This window comes from Jaculus jaculus, chromosome 4 (genome assembly GCF_020740685.1).
Source record: "Jaculus jaculus isolate mJacJac1 chromosome 4, mJacJac1.mat.Y.cur, whole genome shotgun sequence".
In the NCBI taxonomy this organism is placed as follows: domain Eukaryota; kingdom Metazoa; phylum Chordata; class Mammalia; order Rodentia; family Dipodidae; genus Jaculus; species Jaculus jaculus.
This window is the reverse complement of record NC_059105.1, coordinates 148461515-148475342: the sequence shown is the minus strand read 5'-3', so window position 1 is coordinate 148475342 and position 13828 is coordinate 148461515. Positions and strand designations below refer to the sequence as shown.

The 13828-nt window shown below is 41.3% G+C and overlaps 1 protein-coding gene across 2 annotated transcripts in view; it reads left to right on the top strand.

Annotated features, from left to right (window-relative positions):
* Positions 1-534: 534 nt before the first annotated feature.
* The window catches only part of Pros1 (protein S), an 81746-nt gene continuing 68452 nt past the window's right edge, over positions 535-13828 (top strand). The window contains exon 1 of one of the 2 annotated variants that reach the window (XM_045148137.1): positions 535-630. In XM_045148137.1, the coding sequence (XP_045004072.1) occupies positions 555-630 (76 nt within the window). In that variant the 5' untranslated portion in view covers positions 535-554. Of the gene's footprint in view, positions 631-1200; positions 1296-13828 lie in introns of those variants that run through there. The other variant, XM_045148138.1, reaches the window with a different exon arrangement.

The window sequence follows — 13828 nt, the reverse complement described above, 5'->3', positions numbered from 1 at the left end:
ATTCGCTTCCAAGTTAACATCCAGGCCAGCTTAGTCTCAGGATTTCTGTTGCTAAGCCTGTAGACAGATCCTGAGATCGGAGATGTGACAGTTCTATTGGCCACTCAGCCTTCCAGCTCAACTCACTGGAGGTTTTTTTTTTTAAATTAATTAATTAATTAATTAATTATTATTTCTGTGATCCCATCTCCTTTGGGAAGTGAAGCTTGGAAACTTTGATGAGAAAGGAAGCAAACGGTGGACTTTGGGGCCAGTCGAGAAGAAAAGCCCTCCCCAAGCCTCTCTAGGCCTCCGCGGGTCTCCCCCGGGCCCTCCCCCAGCTCCGCAAAGCTTCCTGGAAATGTCCTCGTTATCACTTCCCCTCCAGGGCTGGGGGCTGGGAGCCTGGGAGCCTGGGAGCCTGGGAGCGGGCGGTCCCGTGCGCCCCGGGCGGCGGCGCAGAGCTCGGAGAGCGGTGCCCGGGCTCGCAGCTCCACCTCCGCCCCGCGCCCGCGCCCGCGCCGGGTCCCCGCCGCGCCCAGCCCGCGTCCCGCCCCTGCCTGGCCCGCTCCGCGATGAGGGTCCTGCGTGCGCGCTGCGGGGCGCTGCTGGCCTGCCTGGCTCTGGTGCTGCCCGTGGGCGAGGCCAACTGTGAGTAACCCCGGGGCCCCTTCTCTGCTCGCTGCCCCCGCGCTTTCCTTCTCTCACGCTGCTGCTCCGGTAAACTTTCCAGCAAGCAGCCCCGGGGGTAGCAGGCACAGTGCTATGGTGGGGCAAGGTCAGTATTTACCCTGCTTTCAGGATCATGAGCTGTGGGCAGGATGGATGCGAGAGCCTGGGGAAAGTACAGGTATCAGAGACAGAATTAGAACTGCCCTCCTCTGTCTCCCTGCCACCCCACCTCCACCTAGCCTGAGTTCCCAATTTCAGGACAAAGATGGGCACAGTCCTGTCCCACGGTAGGGAAGCAAAGCCACCCCTTGGTGCCCTCCCTTTCACACGAGCCTGCTCCAACATGCACCCTCTCCTGCAACTGCTTTTTCCTTTGGCAGTTTCTGTACTTTGAACTCGATTGGCTTGTCTCACATTGATCATTGATCTGTTTGAGGACGACCGAGGTTTGGCACAGCGGTACACGGATGACATTTTTGAACTTGAAGTTAAAAAAGCACTGGTGGATATTATTTTGTTCTGAGAATCATTTTAAACTGAGGATTTTTCACACTGTTGCCCATCCGAGGTGGCAATGGGAAGTCTTGGACCTCATCTTTGGATTATCAGTTCTTTGGCTCCCATATCCACATTCAAGGCAGACAGTGAGTTTTCTCCTAAAAATAAGTATAGAATTCCTAAGCTTTTAACACATTTTAGTTGACAGTTAATTTGTTTCAAAAATTTAAATATGTTCATAATTAATGTTTTCTTGGGCTGTGCTGCATTAATCCTGAATAAAAATAATAACACACAGGCTGTAGAGAATTCTAAAATAAACTTTCCAAAGATGGTAATTAAGTAGGAGATTATTAAAATAACGACACTTAATGATCACAAGGAATGTGTATTTTTAAAACTCTAACTAAAAGGCTTCTTGATTTTTAAAAAGAGCTACCACTACAGAATTTAAACAATCAAGCCCCAACAGTTTAGCCTATAAGTGACTACAGGCACTAACGTCATCTATATAGTTCATTAAAACAATCAAATATTTTCTGATGAAAGGTGTTTTGTTGAAGAGAAAGAGACTAAAGGCACTTGCCACACCTGTCATTGCAAGAATTTACTGGAGTCTTTCTTTTTGTACACATCACATAACAGTGTATAGAAAGACAAAAGTAAATTTTTTGTGTATACATGTTCATATGTAATATATGGAGAATCTCACCTGTTATATGTACACACACAACATAGATAAGTTAATTCTACAAGTATATCATGTACAGAATTCTTGAACCCATAATGGTCATACAATTATTATTTTGTAAATTTGTATATTTGCAAGCAGAGAGAGAGAGGAGAGTGAAGAGAGAGAGACAGAGAGTGTTCTTCCAGGGGCTGTAGCTAGCTGTTGCAAACAAATTCCAGATGCATGAGCTACTTTGCATATCTGGCTTTATGTGCATACTGGGGAATTGAACCCTGGTCGTTAGGCTTTGCAGGCAAGTGCCTTAACTGCTGAGCCTTCTCTGCAGCTCGTCATATGATTTTTGGTTGCTTCATTGGATAAACTGTCCTTGGTTTACTGATGAGGACACTTAGATGCAGACAGTTATTTCTGATCCCTAAGACTTTGTTTTGGGGTTTCATTGTGGTCCTAGGAACTGAATTTAGGGCTTTGTGCATTCTAGGTAAGTGCTCTACCACTGAAGTACATTTATAGTTTAACAGCTCTAAAAGATTTTAAATTTGCACTGTAACTAAAATTCTAAACAATTCATTGTGTGGTTCATAGAAATAGAGTTGCTATTTAAAAAAAAAAACTTGACAAAAAAATTCACATAGTTATTTTTGAGTGAATTGTTATAACTAATGCAGTTCAACTATTTTTGTTCTTTTTATGCCTTTTTTTTTTTTTTTTTTTTGAGACAAGGTCTTGCTATGTAACCCAACCTGGCATTGGAGCAATGGTAATCCTCTTGCTTCAGCCTCCTGAGTGTTAGAATTAGTTGCATGTGCACCACCACTGGCTTTCAGCTTTTTCATTTTAGCATAAAGCAGTTGTTATTTGGATCACCACTAACTGAGGGCTTGTGGTGAAAAGGGAGATGGGAGAAAGAGGATATCTATTTTCGGAGGGGACTGTGGCCATCTCCAGACTTCCCTTTTGGTCTGAACATCACTGACCCATATTTTCCATATCTTCTGGTACTCTCTTCTGTCCTTTTCTGTCTGTTTAACTATGGGCTTATCCTTGTCTTTGCTTAAAGTTTCTTCAAAAGTTCAAAATGCTACTCAATTGGAGTTATTTTCTCAGTGAGGGTACAGTTGGTGTTTGTGCTGGAAGACATAGATGTCTCTGACGTGGCTGTGACAATAATATAAGATTCATGCTTTATTATTTTACCATTAATTCTATGCTTGGGAGCACAGTGGTGCTTTTCATAATAGACACTTTCTATCAACTTTAGTATCCTTTTTATGTTTTTAAACAAATATTTTATTTATTTATTTCAGAGAGAGAGAGAGAGAGAATGAATGTGCCAGGGCCTCTAGCCACTGCCGACGAACTGCAGAGGCATTTGCCACTTTGTGCACCTGGCTTACAAAATGCCTGAGATAATCAACTAAAAGGAGAAAAAGGTGATTTTGCTTCATGGATTCAGGTGTTTTCATTCATAGTCAGATAGCTGAGGGAGGCAGAACATCTTACTGATGGCCATGTCTTCAAGGAAGCAAAAAGAAAGATCTCATTTTTGTGCCAAACACCACCCCCAAACCCATGAATCATCCAAGGATTAAGTAAGCACGTCTTGACCCAGTCTTCTGCCAATGGCTCACTTCTGAATGCTGTTGTGCTAGGGACAAAACCTTCAACATGTAACTTTGGAGGACATTTCCCACCTAAAACATACCATGTTAGCCCTGGGCCTCTCATTCTCATGCCCATCTCACAATGCAAAGTGAATTCAGTCTGTCTCTAAGAGTCCTTGTGGCCTTACCAGTTACACCAGTACTCAAAATTCCAACATCTTCTTAAAGTAAGACAGTTCTTTAGCTGTGAATTCCTCTACAAATCAAAAGAACAAGTTATGAACTTCCAAGCCTATATGATAATCACTCCCATTCCAAAAGGGATGGATTGTAAAAAACAGTTAGGTGAAATCTAACCAAAGCAAGAACAAAAAATCCAGAGCATAAACACTGAATCCTACACGTCCATGTCTGCCATCAGAGACAATGGCACCACGATAAGAGCTCTAAATGTCAACACCACAGCCTTGCTGGCTCTGCTGCTCCTGCCTGCTGGCATGTCGAACTTCCTGGCATGCCCACAGTTAATTTTTCTTTCACGGTTGCTTTCAGAGACTCCACCCATCCTTTGTTGTTCTGCACGTCTTCAAATCCATTTGATCACATCCAGATCTGCTACCAACAGCATCAGTGGCCAATACCCTTTGGGCCATGGCTTACAGTGTCCTCTTGAGTGATATCATGGCTAAATAGGTTAAAAAAAAAATCATATCTTGAGGAAGCAACTTCTTAGCTGGTCTGTGGGACTCTTCTGAAATGAAAGAGTTCCTTTCGTACACCTTTGGGACAGGCAGGAGCTTTCTGATTCATGAGATACCCTCAAGGAATCTCCTTTTCCTGTACGCAGTTGCAAAGCACTTGATGAGCTTGTTTTGTTTTAAATGGTGCTAATACCTCTTTAACAGCCACATGCACATTGGCCTCAATTGTAAGTGCTGCCTCGCTGGTTAAACTGCACATTTCTTAAGTATTTACTTAAAAAAATTATTTATTCACTTATTTATTTGAAAGACAGAGGGAGAGAGAGAGAGAGAGAGAGAGAGAGAGAGAGAGAGAGAGAGAGAGAGAGAGAGAATTGGCACACCAGGGCCTCTAGCCACTGCAAATGAATTTCAGATGCATTTATCACCTTATGCATCTGGCTTATGTGGGTACTGGGGAATAGAAGCTAGGTCCTTTGGATTTTTAGGCAAGTGTCTTAATCACTAAGCTATCTCTTCAGCCCCACATTTCTCATTTCTTAAATCTTACTACTACTTCCTGAGTCTCACTGTAAATCTGGCTAAAAGCAGACAACAATATGCAAGCCTCATCTTGAACATCGTGCCCTGCCCCCTTAATGTTTTCTCTAACATTTTAATTGGTCTATCACTTTTGAGTTTCTCAACACAAAATCTCAGGGCATAGATAACATGTAAACAAGTTTTTGCATGTTTTTTCTTTGTCAGAGTATACAAAAATGTCTTCTAGTCAAATTCATTTTCACCTGAAATCTCACCAGTATAATCTTTACTGCCTTCCTGCCTACGTATATCGTTATTTTCTGAGCTTCCCCCAGAGCTACCCATTAACTTCTACCTACAATATTATAAACTTTTCTACCCTCTGCTTTTCCAAATCCAAAGTCATCTGAGTGACACGGTTGTCATCATATCCATTGCCTCCCTCTCAGTTCAGCTTCCCCTCCAGCTCTCATTACTGTGACAAAATACCTAAGAAAATCAACTAGAAGGACAGGTTTACATCAGGCTATGGCTTTATAGGTTTTAGTTTATTATCACTTGGCTTTGTTGGCTCTGAGTGTGTGGTCAAACATTACACCATGGCAAAGTCTTATAATGGAGAAAAATGGTTTAACTCATTGCAGTGACAAAGACAAAAGCAGAGTTTGTTTTCACAACAAAACACATCTCCCAGTCCATTAAGCTGTTTACTTCAGTGAACTGACCCACTGAGGAGACCAGAGCCATCATTAGCTCATCACACTCCAATGACTCCACCACTGCTGCTTTGGGGAATAAGCCTTCAACACAAGAATTTATTTGAGGGCTAACCCGTAGCAGGAAAGAAAGGAGAGAAGGTAAGAAAAGCTTTGTGGGTTTACTGAAAGGCTACTGAGTGACATACTTGTTGGCCAGGCCCTAAGGAAGCCAGAGACATGAACATGCCAGTGAAATATATGGGGTGAACTCATATGACAGTACTTTTGGAGTTGCCACAGGTGACTCTACCTGCCTTCTTGTCCCATGGTTCAAACTCCTAAGAGTGCCTGATCCACCTATACCTTTTAGTTATGACATGTACACATGCCCTCCTTCCATACATGACTGAAAACATTTGTCAAGTTTAATGCAAATAACTACTGTGTAGCAGAAAGAAGTACCTTCTCAATAGATCTCAGTTAACACATCAACAGAAAGGTTTGAAACCAACATTTCTAATTTGATAGCCCTGATTCTAATCAATATATGCTATACTTCATGATAATGAAATATGCTATTCTATACTAACACATCCTACAAGCTGTCCCCTGCCCTCCATGAGAGTAATGCAATACAGGACTTTATGACTTTCTTGTCTCTCTCTTTTAAAAATTTTTATTTTGGGGCTGGAGAGATGGCTTAGCGGTTAAGTGCTTGCCTGTGAAGCCTAAGGACCCCGGTTCGAGGCTCGGTTCCCCAGGTCCCACGTTAGCCAGATGCACAAGGGGGCGCATGCGTCTGGGGTTCGTTTGCAGAGGCTGGAAGCCCTGGCGCGTCCATTCTCTCTCTCTCCCTCTATCTGTCTTTCTCTCTGTGTCTGTCGCTCTCAAATAAATAAATAAATAAAAATTAAAAAAAAATTTTGTTTTTGACACTTTCATACATATACAATGTATATAATGTACATTCTTATGTATATACACAATGCATTTTTATTCCACTCACTTCAATTAATCTCTTTCTCCTTCCTCTCCTACTAAAACCTTTCTTCTTCCCTTAGGAACCTTAGCCTGCTTCCATTCCTTGTTTATTTTAGATTTTTGTTACTCTTTGACCAGTTAGAGCCAATAATGGGAGTAATGACACCACCATTATGCATTGCCCATCACTCTTGCATCCAAAAACTCCTCACATGCGCTTCTTCTCAGTGAGATCAACCACACATTAATACAGGCATAATTTTTGCCTGTACCTGCCTGTCTTGGAGAATGCCTCCATCACTGCTTTTACTGTGTATACCGTAGTGATCGTGGGAGAGGGTTATTCTTTTCAGCCCTGACTTGTATGTGCTGACAACACAACTATTTTGTCCTTACATATACCACTATATATTAATGATTATTCCTACAGAGAGTGTACCATTTTTAACCACATTTTAGAAGATAACATGCTCCAAAAGACAGTTACTGAGCCCTCAGTAATTGATCAATCCATCACTCTATAAAACTAACTCCTAAATATTAGGGCATCACATAAGACCAGTGAAAACCATGAAAATCACCCTACTGATTTATTTCTTTAATTAGTTGCCATTTCTTAGCTAGTGATAATGTCAAGTGGGTTAGTAGAGTGTACTTAATAAATCTATATTATTACTGATGCCGACAGAAAAAAATAAATGCAAATACTAAATATAGGTCTCTGAGCCTAAATCACTGATCCTCTATAATAATTAGCCATCTATTCACTTTTTTTATTTTTTGTTCACTTTTTATTTATTTATTTGAGAGCGACAGACACAGAGAGAAAGACAGATAGAGGGAGAGAGAGAGAATGGGTGCGCCAGGGCCTCCAGCCACTGCAAACGAACTCCAGACGCGTGCGCCCCCTTGTGCATCTGGCTAACGTGGGACCTGGGGAACCGAGCCTCAAACCGGGGTCCTTAGGCTTCACAGGCAAGCGCTTAACCGCTAAGCCATCTCTCCAGCCCCATCTATTCACTTTTGAGGGACTTTGAAATATGTGCAGTTTTCAATAGCTCAGAAAATACCAGTTCTGCTGGCAACATTGGTGTTTTCATTTCTGTAAGTGAAAACCTTACTGTGCAAAAGCCCATCGGATGCAGTCCTTATATTTACTCTATCTTTAACTTTGTGGCTGCTTTTTTTCATGGACGTTGGAGAATTAAGAAATTAACTTTTTTGATATTGATAATTGGATATTGAGGATGAATTTGGAGATTTTAAAATGAATGTGTTATTCCCCCATAACTTACCTTATCCTCATTAGTAAAAGATTATGAAAAGTTCAAACTAATGCCTGTAACAGGCATCAGAAATATGCTTGTGTGTGTTATTTCCCACCTATTTATGGTGACAGAGGAAGACATCCATTGTCAACTTCTGGCCTCTAAAGGCAGGGACATGCATACACACTTGCATGCATGTGCACACACACACACACACACACACACACACACACACATTCATAGGAACTTGAACATATATGTATACCAGGGTCTCCTACATAGTGAGACCCTTTGTAAAATATAAAATGAGGGCTGGAGAGCTAGGGCCAAAACATCCATACACACTTGCATGCACACCACACACATAAGCAACAAACAGATCTTCTGCCTATATATTTTTCCATACTTGGCTCAGCACCAGTGAATTTTCCGTGTACCCCTGGAGTTCATTATAACGATTCCCATCCATGTAACAGTTTGATTTTTCCTATATGATATTTGTTTCATTGTGTTAAAATATATATAACACAGGGCTGAGGATTTATCACTGTGTCAGAGCACTTACCAAGCACTTGCCTGAAAGATGAAGAGAGGGAGACTCCCATCCTCTTTGTCATTTTGAATGGAGTAATGTACCTAGTCTGTTTATTGTTTCTTTTGGAGGGGGCAGAAGATAGTTCACTGTTACCCAGGCTGGCCTCAAACACATAATTTCCCAGCATCAACCTCCCAAGTAGCTGGGAGGCATATGTCACTATGCTTATTGTAATGCTAATTCTCTTTAAAATTTATATATATATATATATATATATATATATATATATATATATATATAATATATATGTAAATTCTTTTGAGGTAGTGTCTCACTCTAGCCCAGGGTGACCTGAAACTCCCAGGCTGGCATTAAACTCACAGTGATTCTCCTACCTCTGCCCCCTAAGTGCTGGAATTAAAGGCATGTGCCATCATGTCTGACTTAAAAATAATTTTATTTACTTGAGAGAAAGAGAAAAAGAGAAAGTGTGTGTGTGTGTTTGTGCATTCCTGGGTCTCCTACAACTTCAAGTGAATTCCAGATGCAGATACATACTCCACTTTGTGCATTTGGATTAAAGTAGGTATTGAGAATCAAACCTGGACCATCAGGCTTTGCAAGAAAGAACCTTTTTATTGTTATTTTAATTTTTTCACTAAGAACATACTTTGTATGAATACATCAGGTGTTGGTACCATCTCTTCCCTCCCCCCATTCTGCTGGGAGTCTTCCTAGTGGGGTTGCTGGTATTCCCCATGGAATGATGGGTTATGCATTGTGGGAGCAGCAGTCAGTTATGAGGGGGAGGCAATGCTTCTGGGTATGATATCCCATCCTGTGGCTCTTACCATCAAGAAAGAACTTTTACCTTCTGAGCCATCTTTTCAGCCTTCACCATGTTGTCCAGTCTGGTGTCACACTTATGATCTTGCCTCTGTTTCCACATGCTTATGATAGCTGCATATCACCACACCCGGCATTTTCCCTGAATCTTTATCCCAATTATTTCCCTAATGAGTTATAATTTCATCTTACTGTTATTTAAATAATATCATAGACATTTTACCATTCAACCGGGAGTTCAGAGAGGCTATTGAATTGTACATATCTAGTAGATAATATACCAGTATTCCCCAACTCTCCTTCCGCATCAAGCACATGAAAGAGTCCTGGAGCTATTGAAATCTGGAATCCTTTTCACTGGCCATGCCGGGGACCCAGAGGGCTTCACACTGCTGAGCAGATTCTCTATCACTGAGCTGCTTGGTCTCCACCTCCCTTCAGTCTTCTAAGCACAGATGACGCTTGCTTATTCCAGAGATAATGGGGGAAGAGTGGAAGGAATGGCATAGGGAGGCCAAATCGTTACCTTTGTCCTTCATATCCCAAAGTTTGCCTGTTATTCTTCCAGACATAAGTAAACACACAGGCCAGTGAATAATGCTGATGCCACCCTGGCAAAATAGGTCAAATAGAACAAAGACAAAACATTTCCCGAGCATTAACCTCTTGGCACAAAAGTCAAAATCGATGGTGTTTTGGTTGTTCCAGTGGGTAGGGGATTTAAAAGACCAGGGAAACTGACTCTGTAAATATCTAGCTACAGGCATGAAAACAGGCCTCTTGTTCTAACCTCATGGAGCCTGACCTCTCTGTAGTCTAGCAGTCCCGGAACAAAAAGTTTCTTTTTCATAACTTGCCAGGTTCTGAGCCCTGAGTCTTTTCAAATAAAGTATGTTCATTTATCTCTTCACCAAAGCAAACAAATTCAATTAAAGTACTGGACAATGTAATTTTTTTCCCCTGGTAACAAGCTGCCTATGCTGCTTGTGGAGTGAAATAGTTGTCGATTTGGGGTGAACAGCATGTACCGCTTCTCTATCTAGGACTAAGTCAAAGGCTCTAATCTTGTAGAGAGAAGGACAGTAAATTATTCTTTCTTTCCCTCTAGACTAGTGGCTGGGAATTAAAGTTATAATTAAATCTGGGAGTAAGGAGATGTCCGTTTCACTTCCGTTGTGGGCCAACAGTTCAGCTATTGTTTTTCTACTCATTTGTTAAGATGTTCCAGAATGGGGGTCAATGGTCATATTTTTTCAAGGCCAACAACAGCTTTTCTGCTTCTAAATAAATGCCAGGGTCACTCCTCTAGTTCAGGCGTTTGCAGCTCACCTTTGTATATGGCATGTAATTCAGGGACGATTATTTCCTGTTTGTCTTTCCTTCCCCTCTAGACTGACATCCTTACCCAAACTATCTTATGATCCTTGACATTTTCAGGATATTTCTTATTAGCTAACTTATTTCTCAGTCCTTTTGAAGGACACATCTATAGTTTACATTTACAGAATAGTTATTTAACCCCCCCCCTCACCCTTTGCATGGAAATATGAGAAGAAACACTTTTTCAGCAGCAAAATCCTCAACGTGAAACAAAATCTACACTTTAGAGGCAAGCAACTGTAATAGCCCTCCTTTAATTTTTAAAAATCTAGCTTTGAAACAATTAAAATACATGTACATGTAGCATTTCATTCTGAAAGTTAAGACAAGCTTTTCTGGAAATAGTACTAAATGATAATAATCTATTAGGGTGATGAAGACTTGAAAGTCTACTTAAAATGAGATAGAAAGTAAGAGAGAAAGACAGATATATAGAGAGAATGGGCATACCAAGGCCTCTAGCCATAGCAACTGAACTCCAGACAAATGAGCCACCTTGTGCATCTGCTTTACTTGGGTACTGGGGAATCAAACCTGGGTCTTTAGGCTTTGCAGGCAAGTGCCTTAACCACTGACCCATATCTCCAGCCAGGATTTTAATTTTTTAACATGCATGTGTGTGCACATGTGTATTTGTGCTATTTATGTGTGTAGGTACACATATGTTTGGGGGATGAGGGGTATACATGCTAGTGTGGATTTTGCTTAATTCCTCCAAAGCACTTTGAAAATACTCCCCAAACTGCCAAATAGGACTCTTAGGAACCTTTATGAAAAACAAATATTTTATAATAACTTGGATGTGATTAATTTAAATATACCATTTCATATTCAGCCATCATTATTAACTAAAAAGTTTTCTATGTTAATACCAAATTGTTATCTTAGACTTTAAGAAGAACATGCCATTTCAGCTGCTGAGACATGAGGCACAATTATGTTATAGAGGATCATGCGGCTGTTCTGCTTGTACACTGACAACCATCTCCCTGGTGCCATGCGACACTGTAACACAAAGACACAAACACTGCCAACCCCAGAGCCAGCCAAGACTCTCTCCTCACACGCATTCTTTTGGGGCAGTTTTCATTCTTGTGATGCCAAGTCCGAAGGGCCTGGGCAAACAGAGACAGCGGGCAGAACTAAATAAGGTGTGAGCCTTTTGAAGGAGGAATAGAGCTATCTTTGCCGAAGATAAGGCTGCAAGTTGGCAGAACATAAGTAGATGTGTTCACCCAAAACTTGGGCCCTCTTCCACCTGCTACCTTATCCTATTTGACTAATGTAAAAATCTGGTAGTCTGTAGATCTGTGAAGCTGCACTATGTAAGCAGAGCAGCGTTTGCAGACCTACATGCAGGACAGGAGAGAGGGCTCCCTTTGGGAAACATGGACTTGACACTGACCACTGAGGGGTTGCCTGTGAGGCGGTACTCTCCTCACTAATGCTTCTACTTGTGCTTTTATGAATCCAATGCCAACATGTGACTTTTTGGGAGCTATGTGAATCAAATTTACACTCAGAAAATAATGATTTACTCTCACACTAAGAGAATAATACTGTAGAGACAATTTCAAAAAATAACTCCTAACTGGACATGGTGCAGGCAAGTAATCCCAGCTATTCAGGAGGCTGATCTAGGTTGATTGCCAATTCAAGGCCAGCATGGACCTTAGTGAGATTCTGTCTAAGAATAAAAAGTACCAAAAGTGTTGAAGATATAGCTTAGTGGTAGGGTGCTTGCCTAATATAAGCAAGGCCCTGGGCTTAATCTTAAAGAGAGGAGAGAAAAAGAGAGAGAGAGGTAGGGTCTTGCTCTAGCCCAGGCTGATCTGGAACTCACCGTGTAGTCTCAGACTGGCTTTGGAATCACAGTGATCCTCCTCCCTCTGCTTCCCAAGTGCTGGGATTAAAGGTGTGTGCCACCAAACCCAGCCCACCATCTTTTATTATTGAGGATTTTAATACATGAAGATATTATACATTGATCATATTCCCTTTCTAACACTCTCTTTTGTTCTCCGTCCTCCATCTTTTCCCCTCTGAGCCTCCTCATCTTTCCAAGTAGTCTTTCTGTTTTGATGTCCTCTGGCCTCTAAGTCAAGCCATGGATGGACTCAATATTGTGCAGATCTTGCGGGGGAAACTACTGTGAGCTGGGAATGTACTGGTCAGTTCATGATCAGAGGTAGTGCCCCAAAGTACTCCTTCCTACCCTGAGATTCTTACATTCTTTCTGTCTCCTCTTCTGCAATGATCCCTGAGCCTTGCAGGGCATAAAAGGATGCCTCATTTAGCACTATAAGTTTTAATGTTAAACTAGTCATTACAGAGCTTGGTTTCTTGATGGAAGATGTGCCAAGAAATGAATGTTTATAGTTTTTGTCCCAAATATATTTGCCTTTGATTTTTTAATTGAGAATTTAAAATATATTATTTATTTATTTATAAGAGACAGAGAGATAGAGGCAGACAGAAAGAAAGAAAATGGTGCACAAGGGCCTCCAGCCACTGCAAATGAACTCTAGATGCATGCATGACTTTGTACATCTAGTAGCTTACATGGGTACTGGAGAATCAAACCTGGGTTCTTGTGCTTCACAAGCAAGCACCTTAACTGATAAGGCATCTTTCCAGTCCTTAATTGAAAATGTGAATACATGAAAATACTGTAATTTGATCAACTTACCCTCCCATCGCCCTCTTTTGTCGCCACCAAACTCCCATTGTACTGAATTCCCCCCTTTTCCAGTAGTCTTTCTATTCTGACATCTCATTCTCTTTGTCATCCTTGGTCCTCTATGCCAAAACAATAATGGGCTCAATATTGTGCAGGTCTTGTGGCAGTAATGACATCTACTATGAGGTCATGAATGCACCAGTCAGTGCAGTCTGGAGAAGAGTGGCCTAAAATACTCCTTCCTTACCATTTGCATCTTACATTCTTTCCATTCCCTCTTCCACAATGTTTCCCAAGTCTTGGAGAACATGGTAGAAATGTATCATTTAGCACTGAGTTCTCAATAGCTTCCATTTTTTAGCACTTTGATGAGGTTTGAGTCTCCTCCCTGTACTGTCATCTCCACTGAGAAGCTTCCCTCTCTGGCAAGCAGTGAGAGCAGCACTGATATTCTTTCCTCCACAATAGTCCACAATGGTCCTGAGCCCCAGTGGGTATGGGAGAGATGGCTCCACCAGTCCTAGGCACTCAACTGCCTCTTGTTCTTATCACCTTCATGAATCTTGTATCTTCTGGTATTTAGTGACATGTGCAAAAACAAAGCTTTTCTAATAGAAAGTGAAAAGTTCCCTAATCTATGTGCATAAACATAATAATTTATAGGGAAATTTATGAGAAAAATATGACTATTTAGCTGAAGAACAGTTGTAGCTAACCCCCTATGGCCTTCCAAGACATAGGGTATTGACTTGGTTATCAGTAACAAGCAT